This window comes from Hypomesus nipponensis, chromosome 14, assembly GCF_054491055.1.
Source record: "Hypomesus nipponensis isolate SF chromosome 14, ASM5449105v1, whole genome shotgun sequence".
Taxonomy (NCBI): Eukaryota; Metazoa; Chordata; class Actinopteri; order Osmeriformes; family Osmeridae; genus Hypomesus; species Hypomesus nipponensis.
In genome coordinates, this window is record NC_140374.1 from 13,623,947 (window position 1) to 13,645,361 (window position 21,415).

The 21,415-nt window shown below is 44.0% G+C and overlaps 2 protein-coding genes across 3 annotated transcripts; one reads left to right on the forward strand and one right to left on the reverse strand.

Moving 5' to 3' along the window:
• Positions 1 to 496: 496 nt before the first annotated feature.
• ptpn9a (protein tyrosine phosphatase non-receptor type 9a) lies at positions 497 to 13,330 on the forward strand. 2 transcript variants are annotated; one of them, XM_084671975.1, is made up of 14 exons: positions 497 to 723; positions 949 to 1,010; positions 3,624 to 3,767; positions 4,316 to 4,405; positions 5,397 to 5,521; positions 5,902 to 6,007; positions 6,658 to 6,768; positions 7,274 to 7,590; positions 7,837 to 7,924; positions 8,303 to 8,372; positions 8,563 to 8,641; positions 9,380 to 9,530; positions 9,736 to 9,943; positions 10,332 to 13,330. In XM_084671975.1, exons 1-14 carry the CDS (start codon positions 690 to 692, stop codon positions 10,520 to 10,522), a joined length of 1,776 nt encoding a protein of 591 aa, XP_084528101.1. In that variant the 5' UTR covers positions 497 to 689; the 3' UTR covers positions 10,523 to 13,330. The 2 variants fall into 2 exon arrangements, with proteins under 2 accessions (XP_084528101.1, XP_084528102.1); XM_084671976.1 differs by having other exon boundaries at positions 498 to 1,010.
• Positions 13,331 to 13,901: 571 nt separating this feature from the next.
• ano10b (anoctamin 10b) lies at positions 13,902 to 20,333 on the reverse strand. The gene is made up of 13 exons (XM_084671974.1): positions 20,277 to 20,333; positions 19,309 to 19,531; positions 18,963 to 19,136; positions 18,471 to 18,611; positions 18,078 to 18,197; positions 17,356 to 17,997; positions 16,968 to 17,023; positions 16,744 to 16,818; positions 16,416 to 16,580; positions 15,884 to 16,075; positions 15,461 to 15,598; positions 15,162 to 15,278; positions 13,902 to 14,975 (listed from the first exon to the last, which is right to left on the reverse strand). The coding sequence occupies exons 2-13, from the start codon at positions 19,523 to 19,525 to the stop codon at positions 14,967 to 14,969; spliced, it is 2,046 nt and encodes a 681-aa protein (XP_084528100.1). The 5' UTR covers positions 19,526 to 19,531; positions 20,277 to 20,333; the 3' UTR covers positions 13,902 to 14,966.
• Between the last annotated feature and the right edge of the window lie 1,082 nt (positions 20,334 to 21,415).

The window sequence follows — 21,415 nt, forward strand, 5'->3', positions numbered from 1 at the left end:
TTAGATAGCCTAAACAAGTATAGGTATTCCTTTTGGTAGGGTTATCTGCTAAAATGACATTGTTTGTACATGGCTAAACATATTGCAACTTCCAGAATCCTAGACTTAACTGCTGCTCTCAGCGTACACTCGACTCCTTATACAAACTGAGCAACTTTGTTTTTGTAAGGCTCATATCTCATGCTCTCTGACATGTTTGTGAGCAGACAGATGTTTCTGCCAAATGAAGAACATCAAAATCAGTAATGTGCATGATAAAGTTGATTTTAAGATAAGATATAAACATTCAACGTACATTTCACAATTGTTCTGTCTGACAACCTCCCCTTGGAACTGGGAAATCACTTAAAATGTATTCCGAATGTTTGTTCACGACTTGGTAGGCCAAAGTGTGCTACAGAATTTAGGACTGGCGTGCTTTTCAGAATTTTATGAATGAAGGCGTGTTGAGTTTCCCAAAATTGCCTCCAGGGGGTAGACCCACATTTCGAGTTTGTATGTATTTATTTCCCTGTATGTGGACGAAGTTACCGCATTTTAATGCTGTTTTGTGAAAGACCATCGACCAAAATATAAAGGAATATGTGTCAATCCACCCCGATTTGGCAGAGAGACGAGCGATTTAGACCGTTCTGAGGCTTTTTTCCCCCTACGATTCTCCGTCATTACCACAGATGGCAAAGTTGTGAATGTTAGACGAAACGCATCTATGTTTCCCTTTAGGTACTACAAATGTCAAAAGGAAATGAATAGGCATTTGAACAGTAACATCACGTCCGGACCTTGTTTATCGCTATTTTGCCACTAAACTAGCACGCCATTACCCTCTGAAGGCAGAGGAACGAGAACGTCTTGGATAGATGTAGTCAGCAACTGCAAGAGGAATAATAGCCGTCCTTGTTTAAGAAATATTTACAATAGCGTAACATCTCGCATTAACTGATACAGGTGACCAAAGCCAAGGACCTTCGGGAAGAATGGCAACCAGTCTGTCGACAGAGGAAGAACAGGTAAGCTAACACTGAATCATCCCTCTTCTTGCCTTTACAGGAGCTAGCGAGCTAACTATAAACGTAGAAATACAGACATCATTCCATTCCATCCGGCACTACATTGCCTCGCGTTTCCTACCCATCTATCGAGCAAACCAATGTGGCGAAATTGTTTCTCTCCCAACCCAGGCCTTTCTATAGTTATACTGGCCTATTGTACTACTGACGTTTAAAGCAAAGAGAGAAGCTAGCTAGCTAGCTGAAAGTAAAAAAAAATGTTAATGGTCAACGGAAATGTGCCTGAAATAGAAACACCATTGTAACTTTTCTGCAATGAAGATGATTGTACAGAGGCATTATTGTAAGTGTTAATGAATACAGGCTAAATACTGTAGGTATTATCACACTTACAAAAGTCAGGAATATTTTAGGAAACGTTGTATTTATCCCGTTATGTCTTAGAAATACCAAATGGCAAACAATAGGCGTTTTGATCATATAATCACGTCTGGACCATATATTTGACCCTGCAGTTGTAGGTAATGACTAGTTATTAACATGCAAAATTAATAACTACGGCTAACTGCAGATGCTCATGAAGACAAAGTCCACTTCTTGGGCAGGATTTAACATACCAAACTGTACCTACTTTGTTCAAGCGACCTGGTTAAGTGATTTTGAATGAATCATTGTTTACAGTTATTCTCTAGCTTGTTCCAATACAATTGAATCCTATTTGCATGTGACACAGGCATAGATTTATGAAATGAGGAAATAGATTTATCCGTGTTCTGTCCAATAACCCTGTTTCCAGCTAGTAGTGATGGATGTTAATTGTTGGCCTAATCCTTATCCCTATGATGTTACACAGTGATTCCGCAGTTCATTACTTCAGTTAATCCCTGCATGGAACCATGGATAGTGAAGTGTGCCATATTGGGTAGTTAGATTCTTAGTCGTCTGATGTACCAAGTTTTTGTGGATAGGTGCACTTTGGGCCAAACATCATGTTGGAATTTTACTCAAAGGCAGCTGTTAAAAGCATTTCCACTGGACTAGAGCTATCCTGTGTGTGTGTGTGTGTGTGTGTGTGTGTGTGTGTGTGTGTGTGTGTGTGTGTGTGTGTGTGTGTGTGTGTGTGTGTGTGTGTGTCTGTGTGTGTGTCTGTTTGTGAATGAGATAGACAGAGAGAAGGAGAGAGAGGGAGAGAGGGAAAATAAAGGGCATGGGAGAAACCTAGAGAGAGAGAGGGGGGGGGGTAGCCACCTCCCAGGAAGTGCTACAGGAAGGGAGAAAGTGGGGGATACTGAGAGTGACGCATTAGGCTTCCTGTTTAGTATTCACTTGTGCCAAGTTGGACTCGAAGGAATAGGGTCTCAGCAACAACCATTATACTGGGAAAATGTTTTTGGTGTTGGAAGATCAGATGTCTGGAATACTGTAAAAGGATCTAGGCTATATCTCTTACTTGTGATTACATTTCCTTTTGTTATGTGGAACCAAAATACTTAAATTGAAGCTTTTTAGGAACATGCAAAGAGAAGTGCTGTCATTGTAAAATAAGTATTACAAATTGATTGTTATATTGCAGCACACATTGGTCATAAGGTTGTAATATGAATATAAGGCTGAATCTAGCAGACTACTTTCTCTTTAAGTAACAAAGGCATACTTGAAATAAACAAAGATAAAATGTATTTTCAGAATAGTTTGAGCCCCTTTTGTGAGGTGTTCTGAGATTGGGGGACTTATCCCTTCAGAGTTAATCCTCTGATCTTCTGGAAATGTGGAATGGAATGTGTTGTTTTCGCTGACTTGGCTTTTATCTTCAGTTTAAGAGACAAGGTGAATTTGAGAAAACTGTTTTGTTCCAACAAAGCAGCACAAACATATTTTTGTCTAATAATAACAAGAATGATTTAATCTAATCTTAATTAAATAGATAATTGTTGTGTTAGGAATATGAAAGCCAAGGGATTAGCTATATAAATACACATTTGTTTTATTATGACATGATTTCTTGACATTTTGATAGTGTTTTAATAGGGAGCACATTCACAATTTCTTATCAACATTAATTCAGACCAAGCTATGAAAAGTGTATGTTATGTTAATGCTTTCCCAAATTTGGCTGTTGCTATGCCACGGCCAACCGACAGTACATAGGCCTATGCATTGGCCAGGTGGCTTGTGAAAGGCCTATTCGTATCATTGTGCCAAGTGCAAACCCAATACCTCTCTGCTCGTCCCCATCACCATGTACAGGCCTAAACCGAAGCCGTGTTCCGTAGATCATGATTTTGTTCATGAAGCTAAACTGCAGCATGATTTATTGAAAGCTATTGGAGCTTTTGGCTATTTCACATCATAATGAAAGGGTTTTATTCTGGAATGTGAATTAAACAAGTGTCATCTGAAAAGCCATCTTAATCTCATGTCCAATTAACATTTACTTTCAGAAATAAACAGTCCTTTACACCCCCCAACACCATTTTAATGGACCTACATGTAGTATTCTGCTGAAGTCTAGATTAACTTCAATTCTATATTATAACTAAGGCTGCACCCGGTCCCCATCTCTTTAGTTTCACTTCCTCCTTGAAATTATATTATCTTTTGGTGTTTTTTTAGGCTACTAAGCAGTTTCTGGAGGAAATTACCAAGTGGACCACTCAGCATGGAGTATCCCCTCTGTCTTGGGACCTGGCTGTCAAGTTCCTCATGGCACGCAAGTTTGATGTCCTCCGAGCTATTGAGCTCTTCCATAATTACAGGGTAAGGTGCTTTGCACGTGTGTGCGCATGGCATTTGTGTGTACTTGAGTACTAAAATGTGTCGGCGTTGCCGATTGAACTGGGGAAATGCCATTTTTCTTTTTACATTTGTGATTAATTGATCTACTAACCTTGTTTAAAGACCCCCTACTGTTTAGACCTGATGTCCTGCTTTATTCTAATGTCACTAGATCTTTAACACATCTCTGCTTGACAGCCTAACTGCCATCTACGTGCCTCTCTTCATCATCACGCATTGATTGTAAACTTATCAAAAGGTTTACCCAAACCTTTTTCTTCTTTGCTATTGGCGCAAGTTTAATCGCTAGCTCCTTTTCCTTTTAAGTATTTGAAAATATCACATATCAAAAATCATTGAATCTTTTCCCCCTATACCTCTCCTTTTTCTATCATCTGAACTGACTTCATAATCAACAGGGCTTTTTCCATTTCTACCATTTTCCCCTGAGTATTGGTGTCTTGGGTTTCTTGTTGAAAGTCTGCATGTAGACTTCAGGGATCAGCCTCATTGTGTTGTATTGTCCCCAGGAGACACGACTGAAAGAAGGCATTGTCAGACTGCAGCCCCAGGAAGAACCCCTGCGCTCCGAGTTACTCAGTGGCAAATTCACAGTGCTGGTGAGTGAGTCTATGTGTTAATACTGAGAACTGCACATAGCCAGCTCCAGACCTTGACCCTAGCCTATTGTATTTCCACCTGCGACGGAAGCCAAATGGGACCTTTTGACGTCTTGATCTGATACCCTCAGATCAGTACCCATAACCAACCTATCTATCCCCTGTTTGGATCAATGGGAGAGGAGTACACTACAATGCAGTCATTAAAATCCTTTGTGGAATGAGCCCATCCCTTTTCAAACAAAGCAGGTCTGGCCCAGAAATGAGAATGGTTATCTACAAACCATAAACCCCCCAAATAAAATAAAACTGAGTTCCATCCATCGCATGTAAAGGGCCCAGAGACTATCAATCGATGCCACCTTATCTTTTGCGCCCTAGCCCTAATGCTAGCCAGCGCCCTGAACTTAGCTTCTATGTCGGTAGCGCTGGTCCCAGTACCCTGTCGCCAGAGGTTCTACTCTTATGTTGTGGGTGGTGTTGTCGCCGATCACAAACGTCTGGGGAGTGACACTTTCCCAATGGACGACTGGGAGAGCCGGAGAGAGGAGAGAAGCCATTTCTAGCCTCTGTGGGACGCGCGACCATGAAAGGGGACTGGATGGACACAGCGCCACCAAAGGACATGAACAAACCTGCCTAGGCGGTGATGCTGGCCAGTCACATCTGAAGTTACTAGATTATTCCCTTTATCAAGCGACTGCCTCTTTAACAGAGGCAACTTAATATATTGCATATAGGGCTGTGTGAGTCATTGTAGCCCCTGTGTAGCTTGGTAGTGCTATGCAGTTATATGATACTTAATGTCAACTAACCAAACATTGTAGATGGAATCCAATGCTGAGCTATGGTACTACTGCAAAATGATTAATGATGATGATTCACTGATCAGTGCTTTTGATCCGTTTTTGGTAAACATGAATAGGATTCTGTCGTCACTGTAACTGCTGGCAGCCATTTTTCACTTTAATTGGTGTATCTGTACTCCCAGAGTGTGCGAGACCCATCTGGTGCCTCCATAGCCCTGTACACTGCCAAGCTCCACCACCCCAATAAAACTGGTAACCACGTGGTCCTGCAAGCTCTCTTTTACATCCTGGACCGAGCAGTAGAGAGGTAGGTCCTGCATGCGTCTTGAGTTTTCTGGAGGACGTGTTTAAACACATTTGTTTTGACGGGCATGTCAACATTTCAGTTTGTGGTATATGCAAGAAAAGCATACTTCTTCTACAATTTATACAGTGCTGTGCAAATAAATATTGTATTTTCTCAAAATTGCACTTTTATACTAAGTTACATTTAACACTCGATGTAAAACATCATAGGTACTTAAGACTTTAAGCACAGTACTGTATTAAAATGTTTATAATGTCTTGTGCAGTGTTTTATTGATTGATTATGGTGTTATATATGTATATTTTTTCTTTTTTTTCTTTTCTTTTTTCACACATTTAGAATGGCAGTTAGAGTACCTTAATTCTCTCTTGTGCTTTTAGCTTTGAGACTCAAAGAAATGGCCTAGTGTTCATTTACGACATGGCAGGATCCAACTACACCAACTTTGAACTTGACCTCAGCAAGAAGATCCTCAATTTACTGAAGGTTGGAAAAATGGAGCGGCATTTTGTAAATGAATGACGTGTTTGAGGGAACTGAGGGAAGTTAATTTAGAAATAATTTCTAGACTAACTAAGAATTTCTCTGAATCTGTCTTTATGAAATCTGTGTTCAACGTTGATCATTCACCTAAAATGTATGTGAACTGTGAACAATATCTAACCCCCTTTGCTACACAGCCTTTTGGTGATTTGGGGGAGTGGGAGGACAGTAGGGAGTGCTGGTGATGTGTTTGGCCAGCCCTGTTTTCCACTATTCTGAGCACCACCACCTGCATCCAACCTACGCATGGGGAATGGAGAAAACAGGAGGAGAGAACCACAAGCTCGACTGAAGGGTCTTTGAGAGTGTCGCGTGTTCTTGGGTCACACTTCGTGTTTCGTGTGGGCATGGGCAAAGACCAACTACAGCGGCACACACCCAGCTAATCCAATGCTTCAGATCCCCTGTCGAGTTTTGTGCCAGGATCCCATTCATTCCTTAAATACAACTTTACAAATGTTCAGTACTGTTTTGGTTTGTTTTGATTTACAATAGAAATATTTCTTGCAGTATTTTGTATATGGGCTGTGCTTGTGAGTCATACATACTGTAATGATCCGGTGAACTAAAACTGTGCTCGTTCTGTCCACCAGGGTGCCTTCCCTGCCAGGTTGAAGAAAGTGTTGATTGTGGGTGCCCCCGTGTGGTTCCGAGTCCCCTACAACCTGCTGAGTCTGTTGCTCAAGGACAAACTGAGGGAGAGGGTGCGTGGAGTGCAAGGTTCTCCACAAAGCTTATTCATATCCTGAGAAACACAAGCAGGTTTAGGATCCTAGGTTCCAAGGAGTCTTCCGTACCAGGTCCCAATAAATGCACGTTTATTTGCCGTTTCGTTCGGCTTTTGGAGTCTACGGTTGCACTTTAACAACAAGCAAATCAAATTGCAGAATTGACAGGATTATTTAAAAAAAAATGCATTTTGAAATTAATAATTTTAGTGATGCCAACCTGTGAGCTAAATAAACCCCTACAAACCTCATAAAAAATAACACTTTTTTTAAGGCAATTCATTAGTTAAATAGTGTACATGATATTTGTACAATACACCAATATACCTAGCGTTCTGTAAAAGGTGTAATGGCTATGTGCTGGAATAACATGATTTGTGCCTCATTAGAGTTGGCTATGATGGTATAAGTGAATTCCCTTTTTGGCTTCTCACACACCCTCACTTTCTAAAATGAGAACTATGCCTGTGTTCCCCTCCAGGTTCAGATGGTAAAAATGTCTGATCTCCGCCAGTACCTCCCGAGGGACTGCCTCCCAGAGCACCTGGGGGGGCTGCTGCCTCTGGACGCCCCCGGCTGGAACCAGCAGCTTCTGGCCGGCCAGAACGGACACGTGGATCCCGTGGACGAGCTCGTTGGCATTCCTCTGGAGAAGTCGTCCGTTCACATTCCAGGGCCCGAGGCCATGAGTCTGGAGGATCTCCGGGCCCACCTGGGCAGGCTGCAGCGCCCGGGGGTCCACCATGAGTACGAGGAGCTCCGCATGGAAGCACCGTCCGGAACCTTCAACTGTGCCCTGTGAGTTGGCTCCATGACAACTGAAGATCAAGCATATTTGGTTAATAATACAACAACAACAAAAAGAGGAAAATACATTGTGATTGTACAAATATGATTGAATGTATCTATTTCTAAGCACCTTTCAATTCAAATATCAATTGTCATATTAATCTATTTTATGGACAAGCGTACACCAGAATGCTTGAATATACGGTTTACTGTACCATGGCCTTCTTAATTAAGTATTTGTCTTATTGTCTACAGAACTTCATACAACCAGGAGAGGAATCGTTATGGAGATGTCCTGTGTCTTGATCAAACGAGAGTTCGCCTTAAAGCCAGAAGAAATGAGGTTTGTTCCACTCAGAATCCCATTCACACCATCACACACATTCTGTATGGTTAGTTCTGTGCGTGCTTCAGAGTTTCCGTTTGCCCCACAGGGAGGGCCTAATCTCCTTCTCAGAGGCAAAACTCAAAAACCTCCCCTACTGGGGCTAAGGGAAATCAAACAGCTGACAGAAATAATCTGAGTTTAGACAATTGCCATTTATGGCTAATCGGAGGCTTTGAGGGGGCGAGCTTGAAGTTGGTTTTTGTGTAAACCATTTTAGTATTTGTTCTGTATTTTAACATGCATCTTTGTAGCGTACGCCATGTATAAACATACTTCATTCCAAAGGTACATTTTGTCAGTTGTCTTGTAACAAATGACAGCGTGTTCCCACAGAGATCAGACTACATCAATGCCAGCTTCATGGATGGCTACAAACAGAAGAATGCATACATTGGCACTCAAGGTATAAGTAGCCCCCAGATCATGTTTAACTAATCTGTCTGCTACATTTATCATCTTGGTCAATTGTGAGGAGTTTTCTTATATTGTACTTTGTCGAATCATATTGAGATGCATTTTTTTTGAGATGCAGTCACTTTTCATAAATGTATTGTATCTAATGTCAATTGTGTGCACTCAAAACCATACTTTAGGTCCCTTGGAAAAGACGTATGGTGATTTCTGGAGGATGGTTTGGGAGCAAAATGTGCTTGTTATTGTTATGACAACAAGGTAAATGCTATTAAAGTATATAGCTATGATATGAAAGGGTTAGATGTACTATAAGCTTATATTGAAACGTTTGAATTCACCAGCACAATTTTTTTTTGTTGTAAAATATGTAACCATTTGATTGGAATGTGGTAGTGTCAACACTTTTCATTGGACAATGTCCACATCCCATAAACAATAAAAGCAAACCTGTCCAATTGCTTAAGAGTTCGGGAAAGACAGAACTTTTTTATTTGCGACCCTTTAGGCATCGTGTTTTTACTGTGTTGTCTGTGGAAGTGTATAAACATAGACATAGAAATCTACATACCGCGTTTACGTTTTGATGTGCATCTGCATGTCCAACGTATTGGAGCAATCAAAATCCACCAGTAAATATAAACAATGTGTATTAAAAGAAACACAAAATATACTATACCTCATTATAAACCAGTTTTCATTACATTTAGTTTGTTATAAACATGAGAAATTGCACGAGACTGGTAACCTGTAATTGAATTTAATTGCAATAAGGAACCAGTATCACGTGCAATTTCTCACGTTTATAACAAACCACATTTATTGAAAATCCATTTGGAATTGAGAATGTTACAGTGGCCTATCAGTATGTAGCACATTTGGAACACGCCCACCCTCTGTCCGTAGAAAATACGCAATCATGTAAAACGGACGTAGGGGCATGGTACCATACTATCAACACCATTGTCAATGCAATTGATTTGATGGTTCGTTTTGCAGGACAGACGAAGGTGGCCGAAGGAAGTGTGGCCAGTATTGGCCTATAGAGGAGGGTGGCCAGGAGGTCTACGGTCACATTGCTGTGGTCAACCAGAAAGTGGACAGCCACGCTCATTACAATCAGACCACTTTGGAATTACACAACACCGAGGTACAGACACGAGCCCCTTATGTCTGTCTCTAGCTCACCAAACAAAGAAAAGGCGTCACTGTTGACGGCGTCCCATTCGCCTGCAAGTTGGCAGCCACCCCTGCATTGCGACAGCGTTAGCTCTGCACATTCCCCTTTTTCTAAGACTGCTTGTTTATTGACCGTTATACTTCAAACCCAACTAACGTCACTCCTGTCCCATCAGACCTGTGAGGAAAGACGGGTGGACCACTTCCAGTACCTGAGCTGGCCGGACTATGGAGTTCCTTCTTCAGCCGTGACACTCATTGACTTCCTGTTGGCCGTGAAGCACCAGCAGAGCAAAGCTGTCCGGACCATGGGAGCTCAGTGGACGGGCCCCCCTCTCGGGTCCCCCATGGTGGTCCACTGCAGTGCGGGGATCGGCAGGACAGGTGAAGGATTCGTTTTAATTGTGGTCGTCGAGTTGTGTTGGAAATGGCAGGTGGAGAGGCTGTCTGGGGGACGGGACCGGAACAGCACTCAAGAACCTTTAGTCATCCTCTCACTCCCATAATCTGTGCCACCGATTCCGTGGCAAATTTGGGGGAAAAATCTCCGCACCTGAGATGTAAAAGCATCAAATGTCTGTAGTATAGCTTTTTGATGGCCAAAGAGCCAACAGAATCGCACCTTATGTCTAATAAGCAATACAATAAAGCACATTAAATCCTGAATCTGAATTCATGTTGGAAGGCCTTGGACAACGCCCAACCTTATTATGAGCATATTCATTTTCATATTTCCACCAATGCAAAAATATCCTTATCTCTCCCTTTCCAGGTACATTCTGTGCTCTGGACATTTGTCTGTCCCAGCTACAGGACGTGGGCACTCTGAATGTGAAACAGACTGTCCGGCTCATGAGAACACAAAGAGCCTTCAGTATCCAGACTCCAGACCAGTACTTCTTCTGCCACAACGCCATTCTAGAGCACGCCCAGAGGCACGGCTTGTTTTCAGCCAACAATTGAGGCCCTGAACCTCTTGCATCGTTTTCTAACAAATCAGTGTGAGCAGACGAGACCTCCGGGACCAACTCATTACTCCCCCCCCCTCCTTGATATCCCTTCTGGGTGGAGACAGAGCTGTGACAAGAACAATGTTAGATCAACATGTTTGCAGATCTTTGCCATATTAGCATCAGTTCCATATACTGTATTGGCAGTTGTCAATGTTAAGGTTCATTTTATATTTTCCTAGATTGTAGTTAGCGTTGTGACATACTGCTCAGTAATCACATTGTGCAGTGTGGTATAGGTATATGATATGAACCGTATGCAAAATCCTTTCTATCCCTATAAATATGGACTAAGCAGAGATGTTGGGTGGGGGAAGTGAACTCCATTTTGAAGGACTTACAAGCATCCCCAGCATGTAATGCCAGTGCATTGTGCTTGAAGACTATGACTGGGGTTGAGTAGCTTGTCATTTGGATATACATTGTAATAAGGATGTGTGGTTGTTGCAATACAAGCTTGTAACACGTTTCAAGTTTTCACCAAAATCGAAAGAAATTCCATTCAGCTGTATATACAAAGGTCTGTTGTGACCTTTTGACACATGGGTCACAATAAAAGACAATAGTTCAAATATAAAGATTATGAAGTTATATAAGGGTGTTATGGTCACTATACTAGACCCTAAACTGGAAATAAGACCGTTTTTTTCCAGGCTAGTGTTGTGGTGACACGCTGAAACAGCCTGACCTGTTGGTTGTCTCAAGAGGCCAGAGGCTGGACACCAGGGCCCCGGCCCTGTCCCACAGAGCAGGGGACACGGAAGACATGGAATACCAGCCAGCCTTGGGATTCATGCTGAACAAAGCATACTCATGCGTGTAGAGTAACTCATAAACCTGCCGTCCGTATGTTAAAACCATATTTAATGTTCATTTTATTATGTATTTGTCATGTAAATAAGGTTTCAAATCATGTAAATCCATTGGTCAAATGAGATGGGAAACCTGAATAAGCTTCTGTTTTGCCAATGAAATATGGGACCAATATATTCCATGCCGAGGTTATTTTTAGTTCAGCTTAGTATGGCGGTGTTTGCTGAGACTAACTATTAAAGCTGGTAGATGGACAAAATCGAAGTGAATTGTAAAAAAGATATATAATAATTATAACTTTTGATCTTAACAGTTAAAATGTCAATAGGGATGAGGTAAACAAAATGAGTTTTTTAACCTGTGTATTGTACTGAAAACTACTTTAGTGTAAAACCTGAAGATTGTGACAAGAAAATTGTGTCACACTGCTTGAGTCCAAAACAGACCAATCAGGCAGTCCCTGACCACACATCAATATATATATACTGTATATGACATCATTATAAAGATACACTATCCTATCTTGTTCGCACTGAAACCAGACGGCAAGTCATGTTTTCACTTTCCTTGTCAGTCTCTCCTAGCACACTGTTATTGTGGGTAAATGCTTAAATTGCTTAAATAACAAAATTAACAAGATATTAAGTAACTTCAAATTTATTTTGTTTGTATGTGTTAAAGACTGCGGAATCATTGTCACATAAACATTAGTTTATCAGATTATACATCTGTCCAAATTGTCTTTCTGTATGCTTTAGAATTCAGTGCTCTGCCTGTGAATCATTCGGTTAAATGTAAAAGTATGTGGACACATGCTCCGTATACGACACCTGCTTGTTGAACCTCTCCATCTAAAATCATGGACAATATATGGAAGCTCCTCCCCACTTCAGTAATTGACTCCAAACTTTTTTACGTTTACTTTTAAATGATGAGGGATTTGCTTACATTCATACACAATGAATCTGTGCAAAAACATGAATGAATGAATCTGTGACTTGCCGGTCTGGTTCCAGTGTGACAAACGGTTGGAGCTTTTTAATGTATTTCTATTGGAAACAAATCCTGAACTGTTTTTACAACATTTTAATAGAAACTCTTCCCCAAAAAGTGGAGGCAGTTATAGAAGCCAAATGAATACCAACTCCATATTAATGACCAAGATTTTGGATTGGGACGTTCAACCAGAAGGTGTTAAATACTGATCAGACTGCAAACCTTTGGCCATATAGTGTACATGTTTAATGACACACCTGTATTGTTGTCATCTATGTGGATATGAACATCCCTTAGTACATACTGTATATGTGACATTTGCTAATTTAGTCCTCTAGCATATGTTACAAAGTAATGTATGTTAATTCTCAGTGATTATTTCTGAACGTGGTTGTAGTACATTCATTTAAAGTCCCGGTAGTGAATGACATCAAATGTGGTGCAGCTGGTTACCAGTCCAATGCTACATTGATTTGCTGAAATATGCTGATCCAATTGCAACAGCTTTTCCCTTTATGCCTTCAGAGATTACATCATGTGGGAAATTCCAAGCAAGTGATTGCTGTAAATTTTACGTCTAGGGTTATCAAATGAATGTTTTGATACTGATTCCAACAATTGTCATAATAACTACTTAATGTTGTCATTCCCATTACTGTACAGCGCCAGTACATAGAACATGTCATGTTTTCAGTTGTTGGGTTGAAGTGGGCTCTTTGCTACTGAATTCATATTGAATTTGCTTGTAGTGAAGCAGGTTATGTTTGCTATCTTCATGCACTCAATAATTGTAAGATTATCACTCTTAATTATGGACACATAGTCTGACCAATAGTATTTTTTCTATTGTATTCAACTATTTTTTCAAGTAAACATTCTATTTGCAGTAGTACAAGTATGATTACAAGGAAATCACTCAAGTATGCTATATTAAATGCCAATGTGTACAACATGTGTTGCTCATGGTATTTTTTCAAAACTGATTCTTTAACATTTGATTTCATAACAACGTGGTGGTTCTACAGTTTTCGCCACAGTCCCGTTTGACACAAATGAATCATTCAGAAAGTGAGTCAGCGATAGTGTAGGTGGGAAGAAGCTATCACGCTCCGCCATCTGAAGCATCAACAGTACGGAGAAGCAGAAAACAGCTAGGATGGTTACTATCCGATGAACGGGACTCCTCCCATTGGCGCTGCGACGTAGTTTTAAAATCGATAGCGGTGGTGCTGTTCTTTTGTGCTGCTGTCTCCCACGAGGTAGCCCTCTTCCACCGTTAAGTGTTTGCCGACCTGAGAACCTTAGCTATAATAGGACTGAGCCCTAGTCCATCAGTCTGTTGTATTTGAGAGCAGTAGTGATATGCAACCTCTTCCTCTTACTGCACCTAATCCATTAGTTCATTACTTTAACTGACTACAGGAACTACCCTGGTGTCAGCAAAATATGTAGGAGACCGACACACCGTAGCAAAGTATTTTATCAAAATGTAAATAGTTAGAAAATAGCTTAGCACCAAGGAATAATTAAAAAGTATTTTATTGTGTCGCTATTGTTCTCAATTTCACTGTGAGAATAATAATTATTGTTTATTACAGAGTTGAACAGTTTTATTGTTTATTAAAAATAACAGCAAGCTCATAAATATTGCAATATGTGAAAATTGACAGTGCTGTAAATAGTGTAAGCCTATTCTTGCACAATACATTGCACCCACTTAATGTTCCTTTTTGCTGCTGTTGGTGAGCTCACTCAATGCAGATTAAAATTATGAAAATATCAAGTGGACAGACATCCATGTACATTTGAATGTTGTCATATGTGCCTTCTTTACAAGGTGAAAGAGATCATGCAGCCACGAAAACACAATTAAGACTTAAAATACCCAGTGTAACTCAAATGTAAACTACACAGTGTCCCCTCTAATTTAACTATTGTTCTCCCCCATGCCCACTACCTAAAAAATGATCTGGATTCGTCTCTGACCGCATTTGAACAGGTACAGTTCAATAACAATGTGGTCCGTGGCACTATTGAATAACAGTCTAATGTTTCTCGTAACCCCTCTATTTTCTTTCTGAACCATTTTTCTCTCATTATTCTACCACCATTCTGCCACTGGTCCATCGATCCTTTAATCTAAGAAACAGCAGATACCCCTTCACCTTCAGATAGAGCTGCATCTCAATATGAGCCTATTTAGACTGTTCGTAGTGTTAACCGTGCTGTGATCAAATCAACCAAAACACATTCCTATCAGCTTAATTGGCACAAGTGAATATACAGCTTAACACTTTTATGAAGCTACCCAGAATTTCCCTGAAGCTTAAACATTGAACACGCGTTCCCTCCACACTACATAGACAGAACAAACACAGCGCTGTGACGTTTTTTAGTTTTTTGCTTCTCTGTGGTTCCCCCTTTTAGCATAAGAAGGCTCTGGAGTCAGTCAGTCAGCCATGCACAGACCCTCCTGGCCTGTAGGGGACGATAGCAAAGTTCCTGGGGGACAGACTGACTGCGCTCTTCCCAGGGCTCGGAGGGAAGACCAGGCAGCTTCTGGAGACAGGATCACTGGTCACAGTCCTTCAATGTTTCTGTTGGAGGCAAAGGTAAAGTCAGGGAAGTAGATCCATCTGGTCTGGTCTCGTGGTAATCAAATGTGATAGGTCAGGTGAGGTCTCTGGTAGGTCTTTCGGATAGGTCAGGTTTGGTAGGTCTACTGGTAGGTCAGGTATGGTAAGTCTCTCTGGTACGCCGGTCTCTGATGTGAGAAGCCATACCTGCTGTCCCAGAGCCTGCAGGGAGCGGAACTCGATCTGCTCCCTCTTCTCCCTGATCCAGTCGGGCTCATCTGGGATCATGAAGGCCAGAACCATCTTGATCAGGATCAGTATGTGCTGTAGACCACAAACACACACACAGGCCCAATCACACACACACACACACACACACATAGAAATGCATATACGAAGTTCAGGTGGCTGATTGGAGACACAGCTGCCTAACTGGGCATGCTGTGGGTCTATTACATCAGCAGCCTCGCTCGTGTTTCTGGGTGGGAGAGTTGAATGGAGCATACCTCGACCAGGATGGCAACCAGCATGAGGTTCCTGCCGGAGATCCCTCCCTCCAGGCAGAACTCCCGTATCCGTGGAGACAGCAGTAGCAGCCAGCAGTTAGACATGACGGATACGAAGCTCAGGATCTCAAATGCTGTCTGAGACACACACACACACACACATACAGATACGTACACATGCACAAACACACACAGAGACATATTATTACAGATTGTGGGGGGCGGACACCAATAAAAATCTCCACTAGCCAGACACTAATGAGAACAGATGAGAAAAGTTCCTCATCCATCAATCGTCCATCCATCCATCCATCCGTTATTCCATCCTTACACCTCACCTCTTCTTCCATCCATCACATCATCGTCCATCACTTCATCCATTTCTACACATTGTCCACACAGTGTATTAGGCAGCATCCTGACCTGCCACACCCCCATGCTGGCCACGGGGGCACAGAAAGGCTTCCGGAAAAGCTTGCAGATCTTGTAGGCGTCGCCCCGGATCTCCGTCACGTTGTTCAGGAGCAAGAGCACGGGGGTGAGCGGGTACACGCAGGAGAAAAGACTCAAATACCCAAACTGCACCAGCAGCTCGATGTACTCTGAAAACAGGCCCTGGGAGAAAGAGGAGGAAGCACAGCGAGGAGGCGCTTCGGTGAGCCAGCTATGTTACTTCATGCTACAAATATCTAGGGAGTCAGGTGGTTGAGCCGTTAGGGAATCAGGCTAGCAATCTGAAGGTTGCCAGTTCGACTACCGGCTGTGCCAAATGACGTTGTGTCCTTGGGCAAGGCAATGTCCCTGCACTTAGTGTAAGCCTCTCTGGGTAAGAGTGTCTGCTAAATGACTAAATGTAAATGTAAATATCTCTGTTCAGGGGTTCAGGTTGGTGGCACTTTTTCTACTGGCATTGCATGACGGTGTGTGCGAAAGGCCGGTGTCTGCTGGGACTGACGGGGAAGGGCGGCAGGCTTCTCTGGGCGCGTATCTTGTCCTCCTCCGAGTCGTCCTCCAGTTGGGGGCGCTGTGGGGCCCGGAGGAAACGGTCGACCAGCCAGGGCACCACCAGCTCCGTGCACTGGTTCACCAGCTGGGTCACTATCAACAGGGAGGACAGCCTCTACACGTTCACATACATACACACAAGCACACACACATATGTGCACACATACACACACACACACACACACACACAGGGTATTACAGAGATATACACAGAGAGATACTTTGAAGGAGAAACACACAGAGAGATACTCTGAAGGAGTATCCAAGGGTTCACCTACCTTGCGCAGCAGTGGCAGGTCCTGTTTGTAGAAAGCAATGTGGAACAACACGGCAAAGTAGTTAAAGAAACTGAACTGTAAAAAAAGAGGGTGGGGTCGTAATGATTAAATAGGAATTCATATGTTATCATGTATCACCTAGTGGTATTCAAAACCATGTCTATTGCGTTCCTCTCCAACTCTGACTTGAGAAAATGGGAAAGGGGAGGAGGAGGATTACTGACCATCAGAACTTTGGCGGTGTGGTGATTCTGGAAGGACGACTCCTCCCTGTGGTTCTCTAGCAGGTTAGAACAGAGATACATCAGTGATCATGTGGTCAAGTCTTTACATGGATGATCATAACAAATATCCATTCTTAACAAATGTTTGGGAATGATTTATAATTATGTCTGTGATCTTTGACGTTACTATCAACCTCACCGCTCTCCATCCCTTTAAATCCACCCTCCCTCTACTCGCATCCCTTACTCCCCCTCCGCCCTCCCCCCTTCTACTGTCTTAATTCTACCTTAACAGACCCTCTCCATCCCTCCCCCTTTCTCCATCCCATCCTCCCTCTCCTTCTTTCTCCCTTTCCTCCCTCCCTCCCTCCCTTCCTCCCTCTCTCACCCCATTCCGTCAGTTTGAGAGCCACTCGGCCGTAAAGCGTGCTGAGCATGTTGGTGTAGAGGATGTGCAGCATGGAGGGCAAGTACAGCAGGGCTCCAGACAGCAGGGACCCCCAGTCCTGGTGCAGCTGCTTCGCCAGCGTCTCCCCCTGGTAGAACCCCACCATGCCCAGCACCACCAGCCCCAGGAACAGCACCACCACGGGAAGGGACCCCAGCCCCACCCGCATCTGCCGGCGCCACTCGGGAAAGAGGGGCTCCACCCGCTTCGTCACCGGGTTCACCCCCAGGGTTCCCTGGAAGCCGGGGCGTGGCTCGGCAAAGCGCTCCGCCAGGCTCAGCACGCCCCAGCAGTGGGAGAGGGCGGAGCTCCGTCTCTTCCACAGCTCCATGAAGATGGTGGACCACACCATGCTGAAGACGGCCTGCACCATGTAGCCACTCATGGCCAGCCCCGCCTCCTCCTCCTCCGGCGCCGCCGCCGCCGGCTGAGGGGACTTGGCCGAGTCGGTGGCCCCGCCCCCAGGAAGGAACAGCATCATGCCCACGCCCACGAGCGCGGGGGGAACCAGAGCCCAGGTGTAGAAGTCCAGGAAACTGAAGTAGAAACCCACGCTGCCGCCGAAATACGCCTGGATGGCGTCTGTGCCGTGAGAGAGGCTTTAGGGAAGGGATGTGTGTGCGGTTGTGCCTACATTCATGTGTGTGTGTGCCCTTCCTTACCTAGGGGCTGACCCCACACCTGTGTACCAGAGTACCAGCTTTTTCCCAGCTGGTCTAGGGTCTGCTGGTGGTGGATGGGCACGATGTCCAGGATCACTCCTGCCTTCTGCAGCTTCTGACCTACGCAGCACCACCACGGCACAGAGGCGGGAGAGACAGGCCGAGAGAAACCCCGAGAGAGAGACATGAAGAGAGATGCCATAAAGGTTGCAAAGACCACAAGAACACTTCCACCCACGCCATGGAATTGCTGGCTATTCGGTGGTGTAGCTGGCTGAAGAGATGTTCATGATGGAAACATGAAAGTTGGTGGGAAGTCAGAGGACCCTGGTTCAGGCCCCCCGGAGTGAAGGAGTGAGGAAGGTGGTCATGTTGACGGAGAGAGACACTCACAGATGTTCTGGCGGGCCCTCAGCTGGCCCCGGTCGTCAGGCAGCCCAGGGATGTTCAGATCCTTCCGGGCCCTCAGAGAGTCCAGCTCATACTTGATGATGTACTGACGCTCCGCCAGCGTGAGGAACGCCTGCATGTCATCTATACATAGAAACAGATGGAGAGAGAGACAGAGAGACAGAGAGAGAGAGAGAGAGAGAGAGAGAGAGAGACAGAGAGACAGACAGAGAGAGAGAGAGAGAGAGAGAGAGACAGACAGAGAGAGAGAGAGAGAGAGAGACAGAGAGAGAGAGAGACAGAGAGAGAGAGAGAGAGAGAGAGAGAGAGAGAGAGAGAGGATGGATGGATGGATGGGTAGATGGATAGATACGGTGTGAGATCTATACATTGTATATAAACTGTATTCTGTGCTGTGGTGTGGGAGAATCCTTGAAGCCTGTCTCTTAAATCCGAGTCATGTGTGGGATGGCCTAAGTGTAGGCCTAACCTCACCAGTGTTTTTGAAGCTGTGTCTGTCAGGGTAGGAGAAGGCAGTCATCTCCCCGTCACTGTAGGGCTTACAGAGTCCCAGATCCTCCGTGGCCCTGAGGAGACTGCAGCGAGGGGCTGACAGCACGATCGCCTCCCCGTCCTCGTCCTCCCCTGGGTGAGCTAGCAGCTGAGCTCCTGGGGGTGGAGGGATGGGGATGGAAGTGCAGATATAAGTGTATGCGTGTGGTTATAATGAAGGTTAAGGGATGAAAGGGTGGAGGGAGAGAGGGGGAGTGAGGATCAGTCAGTCAGTCAGCCAGAGGTTTCAACCCCTGCTATCCCTGGTGATCCCCTGTTGACCTCTCACCTCCGTCCTTCTTGGAGGCCTCTATCCGTGAGATAAACCATCGCTTGGTGTCTGGATGGACCTCCTCTCTCAGTTGGATCAGAACCAGAGGCTCCACCTTGTCCGATAGGCAGCAGGGACAGCTGACCTTGGACCACGCCCCCGGGTCCAACACTGCCGCTCCCACCTTCTTCCTCCCCACCCCGTCATCACCATCGACGTCCGCTGGCGTTGTCATGGCAACCTGCACGTCGAGAGGCGATACTGTGGTGGTCAGTATACTGCACTAGAAGTGTATGTTTTTGATGGCTGTCTTATCTCTCTCACACACACACAAGAACATTTATTTGCATGTGACGCAGATTTATGACAACCAGAATCACTAAAGCACTATGGGCAGTATGGGTCTAAAGTTCATCTATTCTGTAAGTTATTACACGTACATGCTATGTGAATAGCCACAGGCTGGGACACACAGGTAGAGAGGGAGACAGGGAGAGAGGAGAGAGGGAGAGAGGAGAGAGGGAGACAGGCAAAAAGGGAGAGAGAGAGAGAGTGAAACAGACTAAGACCAGTCATGTTTCACCACCAAGGCCCTACACGCAGGGCGGATACTAAAGAACAGAACAGAGTATTAGATGCAGAAGATAACAGCCCAGGACAGGAAGGAAGAAGAGAGGTGTGTCAGACCAGCGCACAGACCACAGGCTGACATCGATAGGCTGCAGAGAAATGTGTTTGTCTCCGCTTCCTGGAACTGAACTGCAGCACAACAAGATACCAGCTCCATACGGGTCTCAGAGAGACAATTCACAAAGAGAGAGACAGAGACAGGGAACGAGGAAGAGAGATCTGGATGTCTGCTGATTCTGCAAACTATTCCAGCCTCCATACAGAAACACAGTTGTTATGAAGCCAATGTGACAATGCTGTATATTGCCATGGTGTCCCATAAGCCAACACAAACACAGTAACACAAACACACTTACACGCTCCGCGTCGGTGTCCTGTGGATGCAGAGCTGCACTGAGAGGAATGCAGTTCAACTTCTCCCTGGCCCAGAGGGTGTGGGCGACGTGGTTTCCTATTCCTTTCAGGCTCGTCCCAACCACTGCAGACCTGGGTCCTAAAGCCTGTCAACCTGGAGTCACCACACCCTTCTGTAAAAACAAGTCCTACGCAGTACTTGACATCACATCTTTTGAGATGGATTTATGGTCTGAATAAAGAAGAGAGATACTGTGAATATGATTGATTCATACAGTTTGTCTAAAAAAGTTGAATGTACCGAATGTACATACTGTACGTTAAACACCAACATGAAACAACAACACCAAACGTTCCGCGTCATCGTGGTGTGTTCATACCAGATCAGGACTAGATTCCCATCACTGTAGTACGTTTCTGCGTGTGTGTGTGGGTGTGCAAGTGTCCGTGTATGCATCTGGAACATGTTGTGGAGTTTGTGCGCCGTACAGGGAGGTCCAGTAAAACATGAACAGGATTCTGAAGCACTAGTCAGCCAGGCTGCATTTGATAGTGAAAGATAATATGTGGGAAATATAAAAGAGCATGAAGAACACAGTCATCAGAAATATACCTGACATTTATTTACATGTATCTGCATCTGCATTCCAAAAGAACAGTTACAAATATATTGTAAGTAAACACATTTTTGCACGGGCAGAAAAAAAGACCACTTATTAAAATATTTGATTCAATAGAATTTCATTTTGCTTAGAAAAATCTTAGCTTATATGTTTATATTATATATAAATATACATAAATATATCTGACTGTATTACTTCTACACCCAAGCAGATGGCGCTATTGTTGAGCCAATGTCTCATAGCTTTAGATCCTGCCCAGCACACAACACTCAAGAACAACAAATGACAACCAGACGAGTTTCCTGAAAGATTCACAGCATGAAAATCATCGTTGGAGAAATGTTGCCATGATGTTGTAAAGCTGGTGCTGCATACTGAGATGAGCTATCATGAAACGGTGCCGACCTGGAACAATAACCTCCACACACACCGGTTCTCCCATCGGTTCTCCCTGAGTAGAGCTGGGAACCATGGACAGGGAGTAGGCAGGACTAGAACCACTTTAGCCTAACATCTAC